Source organism: Aotus nancymaae, unplaced genomic scaffold (genome assembly GCF_030222135.1).
Source record: "Aotus nancymaae isolate 86718 unplaced genomic scaffold, 86718_ANA_hifiasm-v0.15.2.pri h1tg000007l, whole genome shotgun sequence".
Classification (NCBI taxonomy): domain Eukaryota; kingdom Metazoa; phylum Chordata; class Mammalia; order Primates; family Aotidae; genus Aotus; species Aotus nancymaae.
Genome location: NW_026988418.1, coordinates 10,656,084 through 10,676,824, shown reverse-complemented (window position 1 = coordinate 10,676,824; position 20,741 = coordinate 10,656,084). Strand labels below are relative to the sequence as shown.

General features: G+C 44.6%; 1 protein-coding gene across 7 annotated transcripts in view; it reads left to right on the top strand.

The window, feature by feature from the left end:
* The window catches only part of STIL (STIL centriolar assembly protein), a 58,850-nt gene extending 55,997 nt beyond the window's left edge, over positions 1–2,853 (top strand). For 5 of the 7 annotated variants that reach the window (XM_021673310.2, XM_012434882.2, XM_021673309.2 and 2 more), the window contains one exon: positions 1,057–2,182. In XM_021673310.2, coding sequence (XP_021528985.1) covers positions 1,057–1,843 — 787 coding nt within the window. In that variant the 3' untranslated portion in view covers positions 1,844–2,182. Of the gene's footprint in view, positions 1–1,056 lie in introns of all 7 variants that reach the window. The other 2 variants (XM_012434883.2, XM_012434881.3) reach the window with 1 other exon arrangement.
* Positions 2,854–20,741: the final 17,888 nt, after the last annotated feature.

Genomic DNA, 20,741 nt, shown 5'->3' with positions numbered 1-20,741 from the left:
AATCAAATGTGTTTTGTGTTTGATTTTATTTTTATGTTTAACTTTACATTAACCATTAGTTGATCTCTTGTACTATTTGGGTTACTAGTTGTAAATTAAACGACTCATAGCTATGTTGAATGACTTTTACATTTGGGGCCTTGTATTTGGTCTTAAAACCATGACTGATATACAGATTTAGGAAAATTAATTTGTATTCCACTTTCAACCTGTAAATCATGGTTTACCTTCTAGGCTATCATTATTTTTATTTTTATTTTTTTTGAGACAGAGTCTTGTTCTCTTGCCAGGCGCCAGGCTGGAGTGCAGTGGCGCAATCTTGGCTCACTGCAACCTCTGCCTCTGGGTTCAAGCAATTCTCCTGCCTCAGCCTCCCGTGTAGCTGGGATGACAGGTGCATGCCACCCCGCCCAGCTAATTTTTTTGTATTTTTAGTAGAGACGGGATTTCACCATGTTGGCCAGGATGGTCTTGATCTCTTGACCTCGTGATCCGCCCGCCTCGGCCTCCCAAAGTGCTGGGATTACAGACGTGAGCCACTGCGCCCGGCATAGGCTATTATTTTTATCCCCCCCACCCTTTTTTTTTTTTTTTTTTTAAAGAGACAGGGTCATATTCGGTTGTCCAGGCTGGAGTGCAGTGGCACAGTCATGACTCACTGTAACTTTGAACTCTTGAGCTCAAGTGATCCTTTTGCCTCAGCCTCTCAAGTAGCTGGGACTACAAATGTGTACCACCATGCCTCGCAAATTTTTAAATTTTTGTGGAGACAAGATCTTGCTATGTTCCTAGGCTGATCAACTCCTGGCTTCAAGCAATCCTCTTACCTCAGTGACCCTATGTGCTGGGATTGCAGCACATTGCTGGGTACAGTGCTTGGACCACTGTATCCTTTGTGTATCTGGATCATCAAGACTTAATGTCTGAATACTTACATAAAAGGACCATGAACTTAAAGCTAAAGATCTTTTGTTGCTTTTATAGAATGGAACACATTGAGAACTATTTATTTCTCAGAGTATGATAAGTGATGGCTTACTACTTTGTGTCTTTCAGTGTGTTGGCATGCATCAGCCCAGAAGCAGTGATCTCTGGATTAAACTGCATGTCATTTGCTAATGTTGGCATGAGTGGCTTAAGCCCTAATGGTGTGGATTTGAGCATGGAGGCAAATGCTATAGCTCTGAAATATTTAAATGAAAATCAGCTCTCACAACTGTCTGTCACTCGATCAAACCAAAATAATTGTGACCCATTCAGCCTTCTCCATATTAATACAGACAGAAGCACAGTGGGGCTTAGTTTAATTTCACAAAACAACATGTCATTTGCAACCAAAAAGTATATGAGGAGATATGGACTACTACAAAGCAGTGATAATAGTGAAGATGAAGAGGAGCCTCCCAACAATGCAGATAGCAAGAGTGAACATTTATTGAATCAGAACCTTACTTCCACACCTGAACAGCTTGGTGGTCAGAAAGAGCCTTCTAAGAATGACCATGAAATAATTAATTGTCCTAACTGTGAATCTGTGGGCACCAACACAGATATGCCAGTATTGAGAAATATTACAAATGAAGTTTTGCAATCAAAAGCCAAACAGCAGCTGATTGAAAAGCCAGCTTTCTTATTAAAGAACCTTAAACCAAGTCCTGCAGTGAACCTTCAAACTGGAAAAGCAGAGTTCACTCAACATCCTGAGAAAGAAAATGAAGGGGACATTGCAATATTTCCTGAAAGTTTGCAACCTTCTGAAACTGTAAAGCAGATGAATAGCATGAATTCAGTAGGCACCTTCTTAGATATAAAACGTCTCAGACAGTTACCAAAATTATTTTAGTCTTTTAACTCCTTGCGCATTTAATACAGGAACAGAGTGTCTCCTGAAGATACTTAGGGAAGCCAGAGAGCCTTGTGGTAGTTTGGGATTTCCTAATCATTCTGGAGTCAGTCTGTTTCTTGGTAAAAGCAGCCAATTGCAAAGAGTGACTTTTTCTATGAAATGGCTGGCTAGTGATAGAACAAAGTTCTCATTCCTCAAATAGAGCTGTTCAACATCAATGAAATAGTTAAGAAAAATGAGCCCTGAGATCTGTTATTCCAAAAAATTTAAGTAGACAGATACTATCCAGCTCTGAATCTTAATTGCTCTTTTATACTGGACTTTTTTTTTTTTTTTTTTTTTGAGATGGAGTTTTACTCTTGTTGCCCAGGCTGGAGTGCAATTGTGCAATTTCAGTTCACAGCAACATCTGCCTCCTGGGTGCAAGTGATTCTCCTGCCTCAGTCTCCTGAGTAGCTGGGATTGCAGGCATGTGCCACCGCAGCTGGCTAATTTTTTATTTTTAGTAGAAATGAGGTTTCTTCATATTGGTCAGGCTAGTCTTGAACTCCCGACCTCAGGTGGTCTGCCCACCTTGGCCTCCCAAAGTGCTGGGATTACAGAAGTGAGCCACCACACCCAACTATACTGTACAGTTTAAGAAGTTCTAGCATGTTGTATCTCTGCATTTATCCCATATCACTAAAAGAACATAAGTTATCATGCTGTTGGGTAAATTAGCAAAATCAGCCCTTCCTGAGTTTAAGGGAAAAGTTATTTTTAAAAATAACTTAATAAAAATAACTTACATTCTTTTATGCAAGAGCATATTTCCTCTTAATTAGGATGCATGTTTATTAAACTCTGGAGATACAACTTTTTGCAGTGTAGTGTAACATCTTCAACATGTAGCACTGGCTATCAAAGATTAAGAAAATTACTGAGTATGAGTGTGTTTTATAAACTTTGAGTTTTTCAGATGTCTTAATATTTTTAATATAACAATAAAAATATCTAGATTGACTGTTTTCCTTTGTTCTCTGTTACAGTTTATTCCCTGCTTTTTAAAAAAAGCTCTTAGACTGCCCCCAAATTACAAAAATAATAGAGCGAGTTCACGTATAACCCTCTTCCAGTGTCCTTGAGTGATAATAGCTTACATAAGCATAGTAAATGAGCAAAACCAAGCAATTGACATTAGATATAATGCTAATAACTGAACCACAGACCTCAGGTTTCACAAGTATTTACATGCACTCATTTATTTACTTTTTGGTGTATAGCTGTATGAAATTTTATCTTTTTTTTTTCTTGGAGACAGGATCCACTCCTGATCTCAAGTAATCCACCTGCCTCAGCCTCCCAAAGTGCTGGGATTGCAGGCATGAGTCACCGCTCCTGGCCATGAAATTTTATCTTTTTTTTTTTTTTTTTTGAGATGGAATCTCTCTGTCACCCAGGCTGGAGTGAAGTTGCGGGATCTCAGCTCACTGCAACCTCTGCCTCCCGGATTCCAGTGATTCTCCTGCCTCAGCCTCCCGAGTAGCTGGGATTACAGCCGCATGCCGCCACGCCTGGCTAATTTTTGTATTTTTAGTAGAGATGAGGTTTCACCATGTTGGCCAGGCTGGTCTCAAACTCCTGACCTCATGATCCGCCCACCGTGGCCTCCCAAAGTGCTGGGATTACAGGCTTCAGCCACCTCACCTGCCTGAAATTTTATCTTTTATAGAATCACGTAACCACTACCATAGTCAGCATACAGAACTATTCCATCAGGACAAACTCCCTAGTGCTACCCTTTTAAAACACACCATCTCTCCAACCCTAACCCCATAGCCAGTGATCTCTCCTCCACTACTACAATTTTGGCATTTTGAGAATCTTATATATAAATGGAATCATATAGTGTGTACCTTTGAAATCAGCTGTTTTCACTTGGCATGATGTCCTAAGGTATATCCAAGTCGTTGAGTGTATCAGTTCTTTCTTGGCACACCCTCCCAACCTTTTTAAAAGTTAGGTCTTAAATTGTTATTTTTGAATATAAATGAAAAAGTCCTCATAGACTTGAAAGATAAAGCTTTTCTGTGGAAGTTAAATTGAGATGTCATTGTTTCATATCAAAGTTGATACGTAAACTGGAAATAAATGGACTTTGGATCCATTTCCAATCCAACTGACTTTCCGAGACAACCTGAAAAAACTTCATAGTAGCAAGCCGAAGTGTAGTAACATGGTGGCACCCTACCGTTCCTCACTGGAACCATGGACCAGTTAGTGCATCTTTCCCTACATCATTGCTTTTTCAAGTTAAAATTAAGACGTGTAAATGGCAATGGTGGTGTCTTGCCCTGTGTTTCCATGCACATTGTTTGGGGCTTTAGTTATTTTAATAAATAGCATAAAAATTCACTTACATGTTTTATTGGAATAAATTTAAGTAATGGAATTGTCAATACCACTTCAAGTGTGTTCTCTTTAGCCCTCAGTTTCACTCAACAAGTGAGTGTAAATACAATTTATATTGCACACTACTGAAAAAACAAAGTGAATTAACTGACAGCCTCATCATGTACCTTTATCACTGGGAGCGTTGTAATGTTTATACCAAATAAGCTATCTTAATAGTAAAAACGGAACCTAAGCTTTTTGGGCAAAGTCTACTTTGGTCACTTATTATCACATCCAATTTAAGGCCACATCTAATTTTTTTTTTGAGACAGAATCTCATTCTGTCACACAGGCTGAAGTGCAGTGGCGCGATCGCGGTTCACTGCAACCACATCCCGGGTTCAAGCAATTCTCCTGCCTCAGCCTCCCGAGTAGCTGGTAATTTTTGTGTTTTTAGTAGAGATGGGTTTTCGCCATGTTGGCCAGGCTGGTCTCGATCTCCTGACCTCAGGTGATCCACCCACCTCGGCCTCCCAAAGTGCTAGGATTACAGGCATGAGCCATCATACCTGGCCAAGTCCACATCTAATTAAAGATAAAATGTCTAAGCAGTTTTGGAGCTTGAATTTAGACTGCAGATTAATTCAACAAAACAATGTATTTTTACTAAATATGTGCCAAGAGAAGAGGAACCGTTACCGAAGCCTACTCTAGAAGATTCTTACAGTGTTTCACTACAAGAAGGTTGATATAGTTTGGATGTCTGTTCCCACCCAAATCTCATGTTGATTTGTAATCCCTAATGCTGGGTCATAGGGGCGGGTCCCTCATGGTTTGGTGTTAGCTTCAAGATGTGAGTGATTTCAGGTGTGATCTAGTCGTTTAAAAGGTTAAAAAGTATATGGCACCTACCCACCTCCCTCTCAGCCCTAACCTCTTTTCTTTATAAATTGCCCAGTCTCAGATGTTTCTTTAGAGCAATGCAAAAATGGCCATCACAAGTTATTTGGGAAATTATTTGCTATGATAGCTTTTAGGCATCTTTAGAGAAAGCATTAGTACTGGGAAAATTGGATTTTAAAATTTTAGGCCAAGTGCCGTGGCGCACGCCTGTAATCCCAACAATTTGGGAGGCTGAGGCACGCGGATTGCCTAAGGTAAGGAGTTCAAGACCAGTCTGGCCAACTTGATGAAACCCTGTCTCTACTAAAAGTACAAAAAAAAATTAGTCAGGCATACTAAAAATACAAAAAATATTAGCTGGGTATGGTGGTGTGTGCCTGTAATCCTAGCTACTTGGTAGGCTGAGGCAGGGGAATTGCTTGAACTAGGGAGGTGGAGGTTGCAGTGAGCTGACATCAAGCCACTGCACTCCCGCCTGGATGAAAGAGTGAGACTCTATCTCAAAAATAAAAATGAAAATAACAACTTGGAGATACTTGCCTCTTAAGTGACATATCTCTGAATTTCTTTCCTCCAGTCCCACAGCATACTGTTTATAAGATAACATGGATGCTACTTCAAATGGAATAGGAAAATGATGGAACTTATATTACCTAACTTCTGGGAAACAAACCTGTTGGTCCGAGTCCTGGCCAATCAGCAACCCACCCTTACCCCACTTCACCAAAAATCTCCTCACTCAACCTCTAAGCTTCTTGCTGGTTAGTTTAAATCAATAATATTACTCCATGCTCCACTTTTGTCCTGTGCCTTGTCCTAACCTGTGCTAAGCCTGCCCCACGGAAGTGGATGTAGACATGTTAAACAGTATCCTTGCCTTTGCCAGCTGTAAAGATTCTATGGAAAACAGATATACACAAGAAATAGTCACAATAGTTAGGAGAGTATGATGAAAAGCCAACATGAGTGATCTAGACTCTAAGGAGCCACAACAATGTAACGGTGATCACTTCCATCTTTTAAGTCTTACTGTGTGCTCACAGGGCATTGTGCAGAGCTCTTCACATACATTAGTTCATTTAAGCCTCCTGGCTGACCCTGGTTGGTGATAGCTAAGGTTTGAATGTTTGTCCCCTCCATGAAGATTCAGTTTCATATTGAAACTTAATCTTCAGTGTGGCAATATTGAGAGGTGGGGCTTTTGAGAGGTGATTGGGTCACAAGGATTCTGCCCTCTTAAATAGGTTAATCCATTCACAGATTCATGGATTAATGGTTTATCTTAGGAATGAGACTGGTGGCTTTATAAGAAAAGGGAGAGAGACCTGAGCTAGTGTGCTTAGCCCCCTCACCTTAGATGCCTTGTGCCACCTTGGGATTCTGCAGTCTCCACCAGCAAGAAGGCCCTCACCAGATGCAGCCCCTCAACGTTGAACTTCTCAGCCTCCATAACTGTAAGAATACATTCCTTTTTATAAATTACTCGGTTTCAGATAATCTGTTGTAGGCAATGAAAACAGACTAAGACAGTGATTGTTATCCTCATAGTTGAGAGAAGGCCTCAGGGAAGTAACTTGCTACCAGAGATTCAAGCTTAAGTATAACCCTAGCACTCAAGTTCTTACTAAGCCATTGAGAAATCACTCTCAGGCCTGAGGAATTCAGGAAGAGCTTTCTGCAAGAAATAGATCTTGAGCTGAATAAATGATATCAAATACTCCAGTCAATGCTGTCTTTAAATACTGTGCTAGGGTCCTCCAAGCTGCTTCACTTTCCTTTTCTTCAGAGAGTCTCTTGCCCTTTAGCCAAGACCAGAAGCAATTATTTTTCACTCATGTGTTCTGAAATAGGCAACCCCAGCTCTGTTAATGTTAAAGGGTTCACTTCCAATGATTTTACAATGTGATAAACTAGGACTGAGTCTGTAGTATAAGGGCTCTAGGAAATTCAAGGAATGAAAAGTTCCTTCTGTGCCCTTGTTTTCTAGGCATTGCCCATGAAGGCAGAACCTTTCCTAGCCTCCTAGATTAACTAAGAGGCACTTAAATACAGGCAACATAAATTTCCTTATAATGTCTGACGTTTGCGGATTCCTTCACACTTTTCAAAATGCTTTTTCCACATATTTTTCACATGGAATTCTCACAACAAAACCCTACTGAAATACGTATGGCAGGCAAAATTAATCCCTTTTTACCAATGACCAGACAGATACAAAGTATAATTGGGCTAAAATCACACACTTGAGAGTTAACAACCAGGACACCAGCCTAGTGTCCCTCCACAGCATCTAGCCCACTGCAGCCACCCCCTCCACCTTTCTTCTCCACACCAGTATTTTTTTTGCACCTAGTCATTCAACAGATAAATAATGACCCTTCGGGACACCGAGCTAGAAGCTGAGCCTATGATGATGAACAAAACATGCCCTATAGGGACTCAGTCCAATGAGGGAGAGACACGCACACATTAGCAATACCATTAGGCAAGTGCTTATAATGAAACTACACAACATGTGAGAATGTAAGAGAAGCTGGAGGTCATTTTGAGAATATTCTAGAGGAGTGATGACATTTTTCCAGAATCAAAAGCAACAGGAAAGAAAAGAGGAGCTGGGGATATTTTGTGATGGACGGAACCACTTGTGCAAAAGCAGGGAGCTATGAATAGGTATAGCATTTGGAAGAGGAGGTTTGGGGAAGGGAACCAAAGATAGGAAAGAAAAGACGCACAAGTAGATAGAGCACCAAATTAGGAGTCAGCAACAATTGGCTTCCTGTTGTTGCTCTGCCCCAAACTCTGTGACATTGGACAAGTCATTGGGTTTTAGTTTCCCAATTTTTGAGGTGAAGGGGTTAGCCCTGAGTGTCTTTGATATGCTGTGATTGTATGAAATGATGGTGCTGAAATCATATGTGAGCAGTTGTTTGAAAATCCAAAAGAGAGAAAGGCTTCCTGCAAGAGACAGCACTGGAGTTGCGTGTTGAAAGATTTTGAAGGATTTCCACAGGCAGAAGTGAGATTTCCTTACTTTTCATTTAATATAATGTTTAATATATTTCACAATTTAAAAGGAAAAAGGGAATTCTGTCTTCCTCACAACAATGTTAAGTAATATCTGTTCAAAGTACCGACATATCTTTCTTCAGTGCTGAATTACACATTCCATTTCTAAGGAGCTCAAAACATAAAATCCATGAAAAGGTGCTTTAAGCTTTGAAAGCCTGGATGATGCTCCCTATCTCTCCCTCCCTACTCCCCAAACCGGAACTGTCTGGGTCACAGAATATCCTCAGAGGAAATCCTGTTTTCCCACTTCCTGGTCAGAGGCTGAACTCCAGGAAAAGGATGGATTTGGGGAGAGCTCTGTGTCCTGCCTCTGCACAGGAGGTCTGGGGCCACAGAGGGGAGGGGAGGGGGATAATCACAAACACAATGGAAAAGATGACATCAGGTAATCCAAGAGTGGAAGAGCTGCAGGGCCTTCCACAATCGCTTAGTCCTCCTACGCATGAGGACCCTCGGGTCCAAAGAAGAGATGGGACCTGCTCAAGTGCACACCGTGTCCTAAGCAAGAGCTGGGGCTAGAATTCAGGACTCTAGCCTTCCAGATTTTACCATATGCCATGATGTGTGAGTCAGAAAGTTAGGTGCTGAGCAATCAAGCCCAGGCCTCTCTGTTCCCCTGGCGATACCATAAAGGACAGAAAAGAAAGGCGGGTCCCCCACACACAGACACTCTCCAGCCTTCTTACCTTTGCTTACATTGCTCCCTTTGCCTCCAGACTCTCTACAGTTTCAAAGTCCTGTGGACCCTTCAAAACCTCTGCCTCCCCTCCCATCCTAAAAGGAATCTTCCTGGAATCCTCATGTGGAAGTGATATTATCCTTCTTTGAGATTTCATAGCAGGCCAGGCACGGTGGCTCATGCCTATAATCCCAACATTTTGAGAGGATCACTTGAGCCCAGGAATTTGAGACCATCCTGGGCAACATAGGGAGGCTCTGTCTCCACAAAAGATAAATAAATAAAATAATTAGCTGAGTATGATGCCAGCTACTTGGGAGACTGAAGCACTTGAGTCCAGGAGATCAAGGTTGCAGGAGAAAAAAAAGAAAATTCCGTAGTATAAGAATTTATACTTATACTACAACCAGCTTGGGAGCTCCTCAAGCACAGGGACTGTGTGCGATCCCCTTGTCCAAGGAAGAGCTACATGGAAAAGATCTGCTGAATGCTCCTGCTGTATCAGGGGCCTCCTGCTAGACTCTGGGGAGCATAAGGAAGAAAGAGAAGCCGCCATTAGGTCCTACTATAGGTGTGCATGTATGCATGCTCGGACACGTATGTGCAGAATCATATTCATCTAACACTGATCAAAGCCCTACTCAGTATCTCATTTAGACGTCACAATAGCCCTTTCCGGTAAGTGGAAGCAAACACGCAGCTTCACATGCAGACACTCAGAAGTACTCAGAGTTACCAAGAAGTGTGACAAATCAGAAGAAAAGACCTGCAATCAGTGACAAACTCCTGGTTGAGGATGGTAGAATAAGAATAAGATTGAGGGAAGGAAAATGAAACTATTCTTAGAGATCTTTTTAAAGACCAGAAACTGCCTGCTACGGAACCAATGCTATTTGCTTGGGGCATTGGGGATCATTAGGGTCTAAAGGGAAGCATTCATTATTACACATATTCCTTCATCTAATCATCACAAGAACTTGGTGCAGTAATAACAATACTTAACCTTTACTGAACACACCTGCTATGTTCTAAGTCTGTTACATTTGTTAACTCATTTATTTCTCACAACTGTATGAAGCCGATACTATTCTAATCTCCCATTTAGTAGACTAGAAAATAGGAACAGAGAGGTTAAGTCACGTGCCCCAAATTTACACAGCCAATGCAAGGATTCAAATCCTGGCAGTCTGGTTCCAGATCTCATGCTTTATTTATTTATTTATTTATTTATTTATTTTTTAGTAGAGACTGGGTTTTGCCATGTTGCCCAGGTTGGTCTTGAACTTCTGGGCTCAAGTGATCTGCCCACCTTGGACTCCCAAAGTGCTAGAATTACAGGCATGTGTCCCATCCTCTTAATCTGAACATCAGACTGGGATTATCCCTGTGAGGAAATGGAGGCCCAAGGCCACACAGGTGAAGTAAGTGGTGAAGTCAGGATTTGAACTGGCCTGTGTGGCTTCAGAGCCCATGTTCCTCAAGTTTTTCTCCTCCTTATCCCTTGGGGGCAGCGGGTTGAAGTAAGCATGTGCTTCAGTTCCCTAAAACCCATGTTCCTACCTTGATAAAGTGACACTGGGTCTTAGATGCTGGTTGGAGGGGGACCAGGTTCATGTTTCATAGCTGAGTCACTCCTGATGAGTGACTTGCTCCAAACCCCTAAAACCACCATGGAGGGGCCTGTGCTGTGACTCTCCAAGACCTCTGCTCGCCCTACTTCCCGACCCAGCACAGAGACCTTCTGTGGAGATAGGGAGAGTCTACCCATCCCCAAATACCCGTTAAGGCCTGTATTTCCTGGGCTGTCCCAGGAAGGGGCTGGGACTCAGCTCATGAAATCATGGAAATATTTATCTCTCCTCACAAGGACATACAGGATGTACTTTCACATTTCCCTGTGGCTGGTTTCTAGGACCAGGAGGGCTAGCCAGTTCCACTCCCTTCAAGTTCATGGCCGAGGTTCTGGTGAGGTGACTTCCCTTTCCCTCAATTTCTTTCTCCAATTCTGTCTCTGTTCTTCTTCTTCTTATTATTTTTTTGAGACGAAGTTTTTCACTCTTGTTGACCAGTCTGGAGTACAGTGGCGCGATCTCGGCACATCGCAACCTCCGCCTCCCAGATTCAAGCAATTCTCCTGCCTCAGCCTCCCAAGTAGCTGGGATTACAGGCATGTGCCACCATGCCTGGCTAATTTTTGTATTTTCAGTAGAGATGGGGTTTCTCCATGTTGGTCAGGAACTTCTGACCTCAGGTGACCTGCCCGCCTCGGCCTCCTAAAATGTTGGGATTACAGGTGTGAGCCACAGTGCCTGGTCTTGTTCCTCTTATTTTTAAAACATACATATATTTGCTCCTACACTGCCTCCATGATATGCTGGGTCATAGGCAAACCATAGACTTGGTCCCAGTTTTTGAGGGGCTTGGTGAGCTATACAGACACCTAAGTGTGATTGGCACCATGTTGTGGGCATAGTTTTTTTTTTTTTTGAGCTGGAGTCTCGCTCTGTTGCCAGGTTGGAGTGCAGTGGCATGATCTCCGCTCACTGTGGCCTCCACCTCCCAGGTTCAAGTGATTCTCCTGTAGCTGGGACTACAGATGCACACCACCACGCCCAGCTAATTTTTGTATTTTTCATAGAAACAGGGCAACCAAACTCCTTGGCTCTCTCTGCCTTGAGGAGATTCACCTGGTGTTCACCCTTCCGCCTCCTCCTGCCACCCAGTTCAGCAAGTCCCAATTCCCCAAGGGCATGGGAACACAAGACAATGTGGGAAGAACCTGGGAGAAGCAAGATGCCCACCTGTGTGCCACCAAAGGCCTGAGCTTATGTACATAATTTCATTCTATTCTTTTCAATTTTCCTAAGCCTGTAATAGGCACACACCTCAGTTTCCTGAAGCAGCACAAATGGATTCTTGGGGCTGCTCACATCTGCACCAGCCAGCACAGGGTCCAGCACTACTGCTCAAAAAGTGTTTGTTTAAAATAAAGAAGCAAGGGCTGTGCCCACTGTACAGACTAGGAAACTGAGTTCCAGAGAGGGTGAATGACTGCCCTCCCCACAGCTTTTAGTTACAGAGTTGGGAAAGAACCTAGATTTTCTAACCTGGTGCAGAGCATGTGATCCATGAAAGGGTGTTGTGTCTTACTCATCTCTGTCATCCAGGCACCTAAGATATTGTCTGGCACAAATTAGATACTTAGAGCTGGGCATAGTGGCTCACACCTGTAATCCCAGCACTTTGGGAGGCCGAGGCAGGCGGATATTCTGAGTTCAGGAGCTCGAGACCAGCCTGGTCACCCTGGTGAAACTCCATTTCTATGAAAAATAGAAGAATTAGCCAGGCGTGGTGGTGCACGCCTGTAATCCCAGCTACTTGGGAGGCTGAGGCAGGAGAATCGCTTGAACCTGGGAGATGAAGGTTGCGGTGAGTCGAGATTGCACCACTGCACTCCAGCTGGGGCAACAGAGTGAGACTCTGTCTCAAAAAAAAAAAAAAATTAGATACTTAGTAAATGTGGAATAAAATGAATGAACGAGGCTAGGCACAGTGGCTCATGCCTGCAATCCCAACAAGAGCTGAGGCAGGTGGATCATTTGAGGTTAGAGGTTGAAGACCAGCCTGGCCAACATGGTGAAACCCTGTCTACTAAAAATAGAAAAATTAGCCTGGTGTGGTGGCAAGTGCCTGTAATCTCAGCTAGTCGGAAGGCTGGGGCAGGAGGACTGCTTGAACCTGGGAGATGGTATTCAAGGGATTCTCCTTATTGCAACCTCTGCCTCTTGGGTTCAAGAGATTCTCCTGCCTCAGCCTCCTGAGTAGCTGGGATTACAGGTGCATACCACCATGCCCAGCTTATGTTTTTATTTTTAGTAGAGACGGGGTTTCAGCATGTTGGTCAGGCTCGTCTCAAACACCCCACCTCAGGTGATCGACCCGCCTCGGCCTCCCAAAGCGCTGGGATTACAGACATGAGGCACCATACCCTGCCTCATTTGTTATTTTTACCTCTATTTTAGAGATGAGGCAACTGAGGCACAGAGAAGACATGTAACTTGTTTAGGGTCATCAGCTGCTAAGTAGTTGAGGAGGCATTCTAGTCTAGGGTGGCCTGAGAGTCAACCGTGTGCTCTTAGTCAGCTACAGGTTGTGTCCTGTGGCACGGGTTCTGGGCTGGGCACACAGGTGGGACCGTGTGGAGGAGAGGGCCTACTGCCACAGCTCTTCTGGGGAACTCAGAGCTTCTGCCAGAGTCCAGCAGGCCTAATCCCCTGCCTCCAGTGTGCCAAGCCTGCATATCTTCTGAATGATGCCTTTCCACAACTGTCCCCTTCCCTTTCCACCTTCCTTTTCATATCCCCTTTTCCTAATCCCATATGGCTGACAGACCAGCTTATGACTTTCTAACAGGTCCAGCCTGTCAGGAATGTGACAAGGGAATCGGCATGTTTTGCTTCTGTGGGGTTCTTGTGCACGGCTGAAGTTCTTATTGAGAGCCTGAGCAGAGACCAAAAAAGAGGAAGGAGGCAATAATGAGAGGCAGATTAAAGACAGAGATGGAGAGACAGGGTCGGGGTAGGAAAGAGGAGCAGACTTAGAGACAGAGAGCACATGCGCTTAAAATAGAGATGGCACAGATGGGAAGCAGAGTGAAAGAGATGATAAGAGATAAGAGGGAGAGAGAGGTCCTGTGGTTGCCCCACCCCATTCCTATTACAGATAGGGAAACTGGGGGTCACAGGAAGACATAACCCTACTTCCTGGCAGATGTCTCTGTCACTTTTTCAAATACCATTAATTCAATTCCACCCTATACCTAGATCCTTTTTTGTTCCCCACATGCCTGGCTTTGAGCAGCATGAGTTAGACTGTAAGGGAGGGCTCCAGGGTATGCTAATCAGGACAGCAAGTGGGGAGGGGAGGAGATAGCAATGCAGCCGAGGACAGTATTGATCAGAAAAAGTTTCCTGGACAATGTAAGATTGATGTGGGGCCACAAAGAATGTTTATAGTCAATTTTTTGAGGCATAATTTACATACATTCAGATGTACTCATTTTAGTGTACAGTTTGTTGAGTTTTGACAAATGCATACACTCATATAACCACCACCACAATCAAGGTATAGAATATTTCCTTTATGCAGAAACTTCCCTGTGCCTCTTTGCAGGCATATGACCTCTTCCATCACCCCTGAGCTGAGCTTTGCCATTACAAATTATCTTTACCGGCTGGACACGGCTCACGCCTGTAATCCCAACACTTTGGGAATCTGAGGTGGGTGGATCATCTGAGGTCAGGAGTTCCAGACCAGCCTGGCCAACATGGTGAAACCCTGTCTCTAGTAAAAATACAAAATTAGCCGGGTGTGGTGGCAGGTGCCTTTAATCCCAGCTACTCGGGAGGCTGAGGCAGGAGAATTGCTTGAATCCAAGAGGCAGAGGTTGGAGTGAACTGAAATCACACCACTACACTCCAGCCCGGGAGACAAGTGTGAAACTCTGTCTCAAAAAAAAGAAAGTAGCAACTGGGCGCGATGGCTCATGCCTGTAATCCAGGACTTTGGGAGGCTGAGGTGGGTGGATCATGAGGTCAGGAGATCGAGACCATCCTGGCCAATATGGTGAAACCCCATGTCTACTAAAAATTAAAAAAAATTATGTGGGGGCACATGCCTGTAGTCCCTGCTACTCGGGAGGCTGAGGCAGGAGAATCACTTGAACCCAGGAGGCGGAGATTGCAGTGAGCCAAGATTGCACCACTGCACTATAGCCTAGGCGACAGTGTGAGACTCTGTCTCAAAAAAAAATAATAATAAATAAATAAATAAATAAATAAATAAAAAGTAGCTTTGCTTTCTCTAGAGTTTCACATAAATGAATCATATGCTAAATACTCTTTTGCGTCTGGCCTCTTTCACTGCACATGTTGTTGAGAATAGTCTGTATTCTTGCACGTGTCAGTAGTTTGTTTCTTTTTTATTGCTGAGTAGTAGTCTATTACATGAGTGTACCACAGTTTCTTTACCATTCACCTGTTGATGGATATTTGAATTGTTTGTTGTTTTTTGCTTTACAAATAAAGATTCTATGAATATTAATATACAGGTGTTCTTGTGGATATGTATTTTTCAGTTTATATGTATATGTGTGTGTTTATACACTGTACATTCACAGGAACTGCAAAAGAGTTCTCTGAAGTGGTTGAGTAATTTTTGCATTTCCTTCAGCAATGTTGCTGGAGAACTCTGGTTGCTCCTTCACATCCTCAGTAATACTTGGTATTGTCAGTCTTTTAAATTTTAACCATTTTAGTGGATGTGTCATGGCATCTCACTGTGGTTTTCATTTCTATTTCCTTAATACAAGTTGAAGAATCTTCTCATGAGAGTTTTGGCTATTTATCTTCTTTAGGGTCAAAGGATTTAAACCAGGGCATATCACAATGCTATCCAAAGTGTTCAAGATTTTAAGCCGGCTGCGGTGGCTCACACCTGTAATCCCAGAACTTTGGGAGGCTGAGGCGGGTGAATCACAAGGTCCAGAGTTCGAGACCAGCCTGGCCAACATGGTGAAACCCTGTCTCTACTAAAAATACAAAAATTAGCTGGGTGTGGTGGCGGGCATCTGTAATCCCAGCTACTTGGGAGGCTGAGGCAGGAGAATCGCTTGAACCCGGGAGGTGGAGGTTGCAGGGCGCTGAGATCGTGCCACTGCACTCCAGCCTGGGTGTCAGAGCAAGACTCTCTTGTCTCCAAAAAAAAAAAAAAAAAAAAGATTTTGAAATAGTTCTCCCAAAGTAACACATAGTTCACTCTAGCCAGCGGGAATGGAGAGGACATTGGGGCTAAGCTGACCTAGATATATACCAAGTGAGTGACTGTATACCAAGATGAGCCTGTTTGCTAATTTTTAAAGTGGGGATCACATTAGCAGCCTGGAAAGTTATAGTGGAGGATAAAGGACAGAACAGAGGCAGAAGCAGGGAGCAGTGCAGGCACACACGGCAGTGCCCAGGACATACAATCCTCTTCAGGGGCCCCGGGGTCTTGTCCACATGTATTAATGTGTACTCTTGGGCCAGGGCTCTGTCTCAGTGAGCATCAACAACTATTTGGTAGACAGAGAACTGGTGACTGTGTACACATTCTGTTCTTTCCTAACAGCTGTGGGAATAAAATCATTGATGGCAGAGCTATTGGGGTTCTCTGCTCATGAGAACAGTTAAGCTTGGACACGATCTCTTCTGTAAGTTTGGAAAGCAGCTTCGGTCTTCTGTATGCTTCTGCATGCTTCTGTCTTCCGCATACGTAAGGGTAAGGGAAATGGCTTTGAAACATTAAAAAGCACAAGCCAGAAGCAGTGGCTCATGCCTATAATCCTTGCTCTTTGGGAGGCCGAGACGGGCAGATCACTTGAGGTCAGGAGTTCGAGACCAGCCTGGCCAACATGGCGACACCCTGTCTCTACTAAAAATATAAATAATTAGCCGGGCATGGTGGGTGCCTATAGTCCTGGCTACTTGGGCGGCTGAGGCATGAGAATTGCTTGAACTCAGGAGTCGGAGGTTGTGGTGAGCCAAAATTGTGCCATTGCACTCCAGCCTGGGCAACAGAGTAAGACTCTGTCTCAATAAAACCAAAAAACAAAAAATTAGCTGGGCGTGGTGGTGTGCACGTGTAGTCCCAGCTACTTGGGAGGCCGAGGCAGGAGAATCACTTGAACCCGGGAGGCAGAGGTTGCAGTGAACCAAGATCATGCCACTGCACTCCAGCCTGGGAGACAGAATGGAACTCTGTCTCAAAAGGAAAAATAAGAAATATGGTGTTTTCTTACCACATTCAATTTTACTTTGGCCTTTGCTACAGATGGGGGTTCTAAACTAGAGAAGTGGTTCTCAAATTTGGTGTGTGTGTCAGAAATCACCAGGAAGGCTTGTGGAAACAGATTGCTGGGTCTCACCCTCAGAGTCCTAGTAATAGGCCTGGGGTGAGGCCTGAGACTTTGCTTTTCCAACAAGTTCCTAGGTGATGCTGACCATCCACTTTGAGAGCCATTGAGAGTGAAGTCCCTTCGATCCCTGAGAATTCTGACAGCAGTGCTGGGTTTGGAAGCACAGACATGACTCAAGCTAGGAATTCTTGAGGGCTGCTTACTGAAGGGCTAGGGGTTCTTCCAGGGCAAGGACAGGGGCAAAAATGGGGAGAAAAGTCCTTTGGAAGTGGAAGAGGGAAATAATGACATTTCCTCAAGTTGAAATTTTCCTCATTAAAATATGAGGAAATATATAAAAGTATATATACTTTTCCTGGGAACTCAGAGCTTCTGCCAGAGTCCGGCAGGCCTAGTCCCCTGCATCCAGTGTGCCAAGCCTGTGTATCTTCCTAACAGTGCCTTTCCAAAACTCTTCATAAATAAAATGTCTTTATAAATATGTAAAATTATATAAAAGTATCACGTGTGGAAAATGATCACCTCTCTTCTACAGATGAGGAAAGTGAAACTCAGAGATTGAGGAATTTGCCTGTATCACACAGCTGGCAACGAGGGGAGCAGGGACAGGAGCTCTGGTCTGCCTGACCATTGCGCTTGCTTTGCTGCCTTTGGAGCCCTGTGGACCAAAGCCAGACTGCACTACATGTGAATTTTGCCTCCACCACTTACCTGCTGGGTGTTCTCTGCAAGTTGCTCAACCTCTCTGTGCTACCTACAAAATGGAGTCGTCCCAACCTCATTGGGTTCTTGTAAGGGTTAACTGAATTAATATTTATAAAGTGCTTAGGACAGTACCTGTTACACAGTAACTGCAATGTAAATTTGTTAAAAATAAACTCAGCTGCTCACCAGAGTGCATACACGGCATCCCTCCAGAGAACAAGCTCAGGAGAGAAGCTCAGAGAAGTCCAGTACCCAGAGAGGGCAGGCAGAAACACTTGAAAAATGGTGAGAGGCTCGGCTTTGGGGTTAGAGAGAACCCAAACTTTGGTGGTGGTGGGGAAAACGGCCTCAGGCCCGCAGCCTAGTAAGGCTGTTCTTGTCCCTTGCTTTTGCCGCCCCAGTTCCAGACTCCAGACTTACCAGTCTGGGTCTCAACCTCCCCTCCCTCCTCGCCACCCCCACCCCAGGCACTCCGGGTTTCCTGCCCGACTGGGGCCTCCGTTTGGGGCGGGTGGAGGAGGGGTGGCATTTCCTGGCTGGGCCCGGCCTGTCTCTCTCTTATGGACGCTCGGACAACTCGCTGACCGACAGGCACCAGATGCTATTTCAGGCAGCGCCCCGCTTAGCGCGCAGTTTCCGTTTTTCCACTGACCGTCGGAAACAGGGGAGGGTGAGGGTGTAAATGTCTTGAGCCCCCAGCCCCGGGCAGGGGTTTGGGGGATGAGGTCGGGAGTGGCTGCCTGACTGTCAGAATCTGGAGCGTGGCGGAGAACTAATGTGTCGAATTGGGGGGTTGGTGAACGTCACCTCCTCGACCCACAGAGGCCTGGACACACCCTTTGCCATAGGGCTGACAAACGCCTTTCCACCTGTCCATATTCCTTCACCACAGAAAAGGACACCTTCCTTGGAGGTGCTGGCTGGGGACATTTAATGCCCTGTAAAATAATCCAACAGTCTGCAGGTGCCTCAAAGGCATCTAAACTCACAGAGTTCAAACCTTGATAAGTGTAGAAGCCCCCCCATGTCTCTTGCTCTCCAGGTTCCCCATCTCCAGGAATAACCACGGACAGCTCTGCAGGAGCCATCCTCTCCCGCATCCCCCAACCCAATTCTCATAAGCCCAGCTTTATACCCCAAATACCCATCATCTTCACCTGCCTCTTATCATCTCTTTTGCCAGCACAGTGGCCCAAGCTCTAATCCCCTTCCCCTAACCACTGCTTTGGATCCATAACTGGCCTCCCAGAATCCTTCCCCCTTCACACTTCAGCCAAAGAGCTTTCCAGAAATGCAAATCTGATTCTGTACAGGGTACCAACCCCACCTTCAAACCAAAGCAAAAAAATGCCAAAAAATGCTTTAACTTGTCCGCAAGTGTGCTCCAGCCATACTGGACACTTTTCTGTTCCCTTCACAAACCTACTGCCCTTTTGTTCCAGCCCTTGGTCCAGCTGCTTCCTCCACACACCTGGAAGGTTCTGGATGCTCATCCTTCTCCCCACCCCCCTTCTCCACATCCCCAAATTTCACTCTTAGCTCTCAGTCCAGGCCTCATTTTCTCAGAGAAGCAGTCCCCACCTGTGCTTTCCTACGTGGGAATGGCTAGCCTCTTTTTGCAGTGGCTCAGAGACATGAAATCACTTGCCCAAAGGTCCCAAAGCCCAAGAATGGCAGAGTTGTGTTTCAGACTCAGAATTATATGACTCTAATTTTTTCTGTTAAGTGATGGAGCCAAGCAAAGGCAAAGGCCTTATGGCAAGGGGGAACAGATTTTTCTTAGGCCATGGGCTTCAGTGAGAGTTATCTGTATTCCCATGGCAGCCTGACTTCCTTCAGAGAGCACAAGAGGACCAGAGGGAACAGGTGGCACTGAATTAACCGTATCTTCTCACAGGGTCATCCTGATGACCAAGGAGAAGCCAGATCCCAGACTGGGGCCATGCTCTCGGCTCAGTCTTTGACTGGGACTTAGTTTGTCACCAGAGTAGGGGCTTTTCCCCAGTTCTCAGGTCCAAAAAGAAGCTCAAAAGCAGAGATACTAGAAGGACAAATCAGCCTGGCATGGAGGGTATAGTTGTGGACTGGGAATTGGACACTAAAGTTTGGCTCTTGGCTTTTCCTTTGGGTTACTCTAAGTTTTGGCGAAGTCACATCTCTCTGTGTCTTAACTTCCTTCTCTATGATGATAACCAGAACTCCCATGCAAGTGCATATGATGTCTTCCTGAGTGGACTGAGTGACGGCCATGGACTGAGTGACGTTCATACATTATTATCCTCACCACTACCTTTTAAAGGTCATATAAGTTAATTCTCACAACTTTGTGATGTCGGCATTATCTCCTCATTTTACAAATGAGAAAACCAAGGTTCAGAGCTAAGTGACTAAAATTCAAACTTGTGTTCTTTCTACTCCACCATGAGAGAATGAACCCAGAGACACTCGTGAGCTGAGCCCATCATCCAGGTGGCACTGAACTCAGATTCCTGCTCCACAGTATAGACCTTGGTCCTTGCAATGCGTTGAGCCCAGATCCCTATCCCTGCCTAGGTTTTGGCTGCCCCTCTTCATCAGCTGAGATGCAGAGAAGGCTCCGTGCTAAATTTCCTTCCAAGGCAGACTCCACCACACACTAGCTATGTAACAGTCGAAAAGTTACTTTGACTTTCTGTGCCTCAGTTTTGTCATCTGTAAATGGAGGATCCAATTTCTTAGGATTATAAAGAGTAAACGAGTTAGTATTTGTAGAATGCCTAGAACAGTGTTTCAGTCACTAGATTAAATTTTTTTTTTTTTTTTTTTTTTTTAAATACCATGTGGGGAGCAGTGTTCCTGGGCTCTGGGCTCAGCGTGAAACCTAGCAGAATGGACATTTTAATCTCCCTATTGACAGGGGTTCTGCCAGGCCGCCATAGAGCCCATGGATTTGAGCTACCGGCTCTACTTTAGAAGGGGTGAACGGCTAGGGAGGACCTGGGGAGCTTTCTGGGATAGGGAGACTGCCCGTTGAAATTTGGGTGTATGGGACACTGGAGAAAGAATAAATTAAGGAAGAAATGCTGGGAGGTGACAATTTTGGTGTCATGGTGGTCTCCAGAGGTAGAGACAGTGTTGGGGTAAGAGTCGCTGAAGAAAGGTGTCTAAAAGACCCGCGACTGAGGTTGTGGGGAGCTGGGGTTCCCGAGAAGCCTTGGGATCCGAAATGGGGG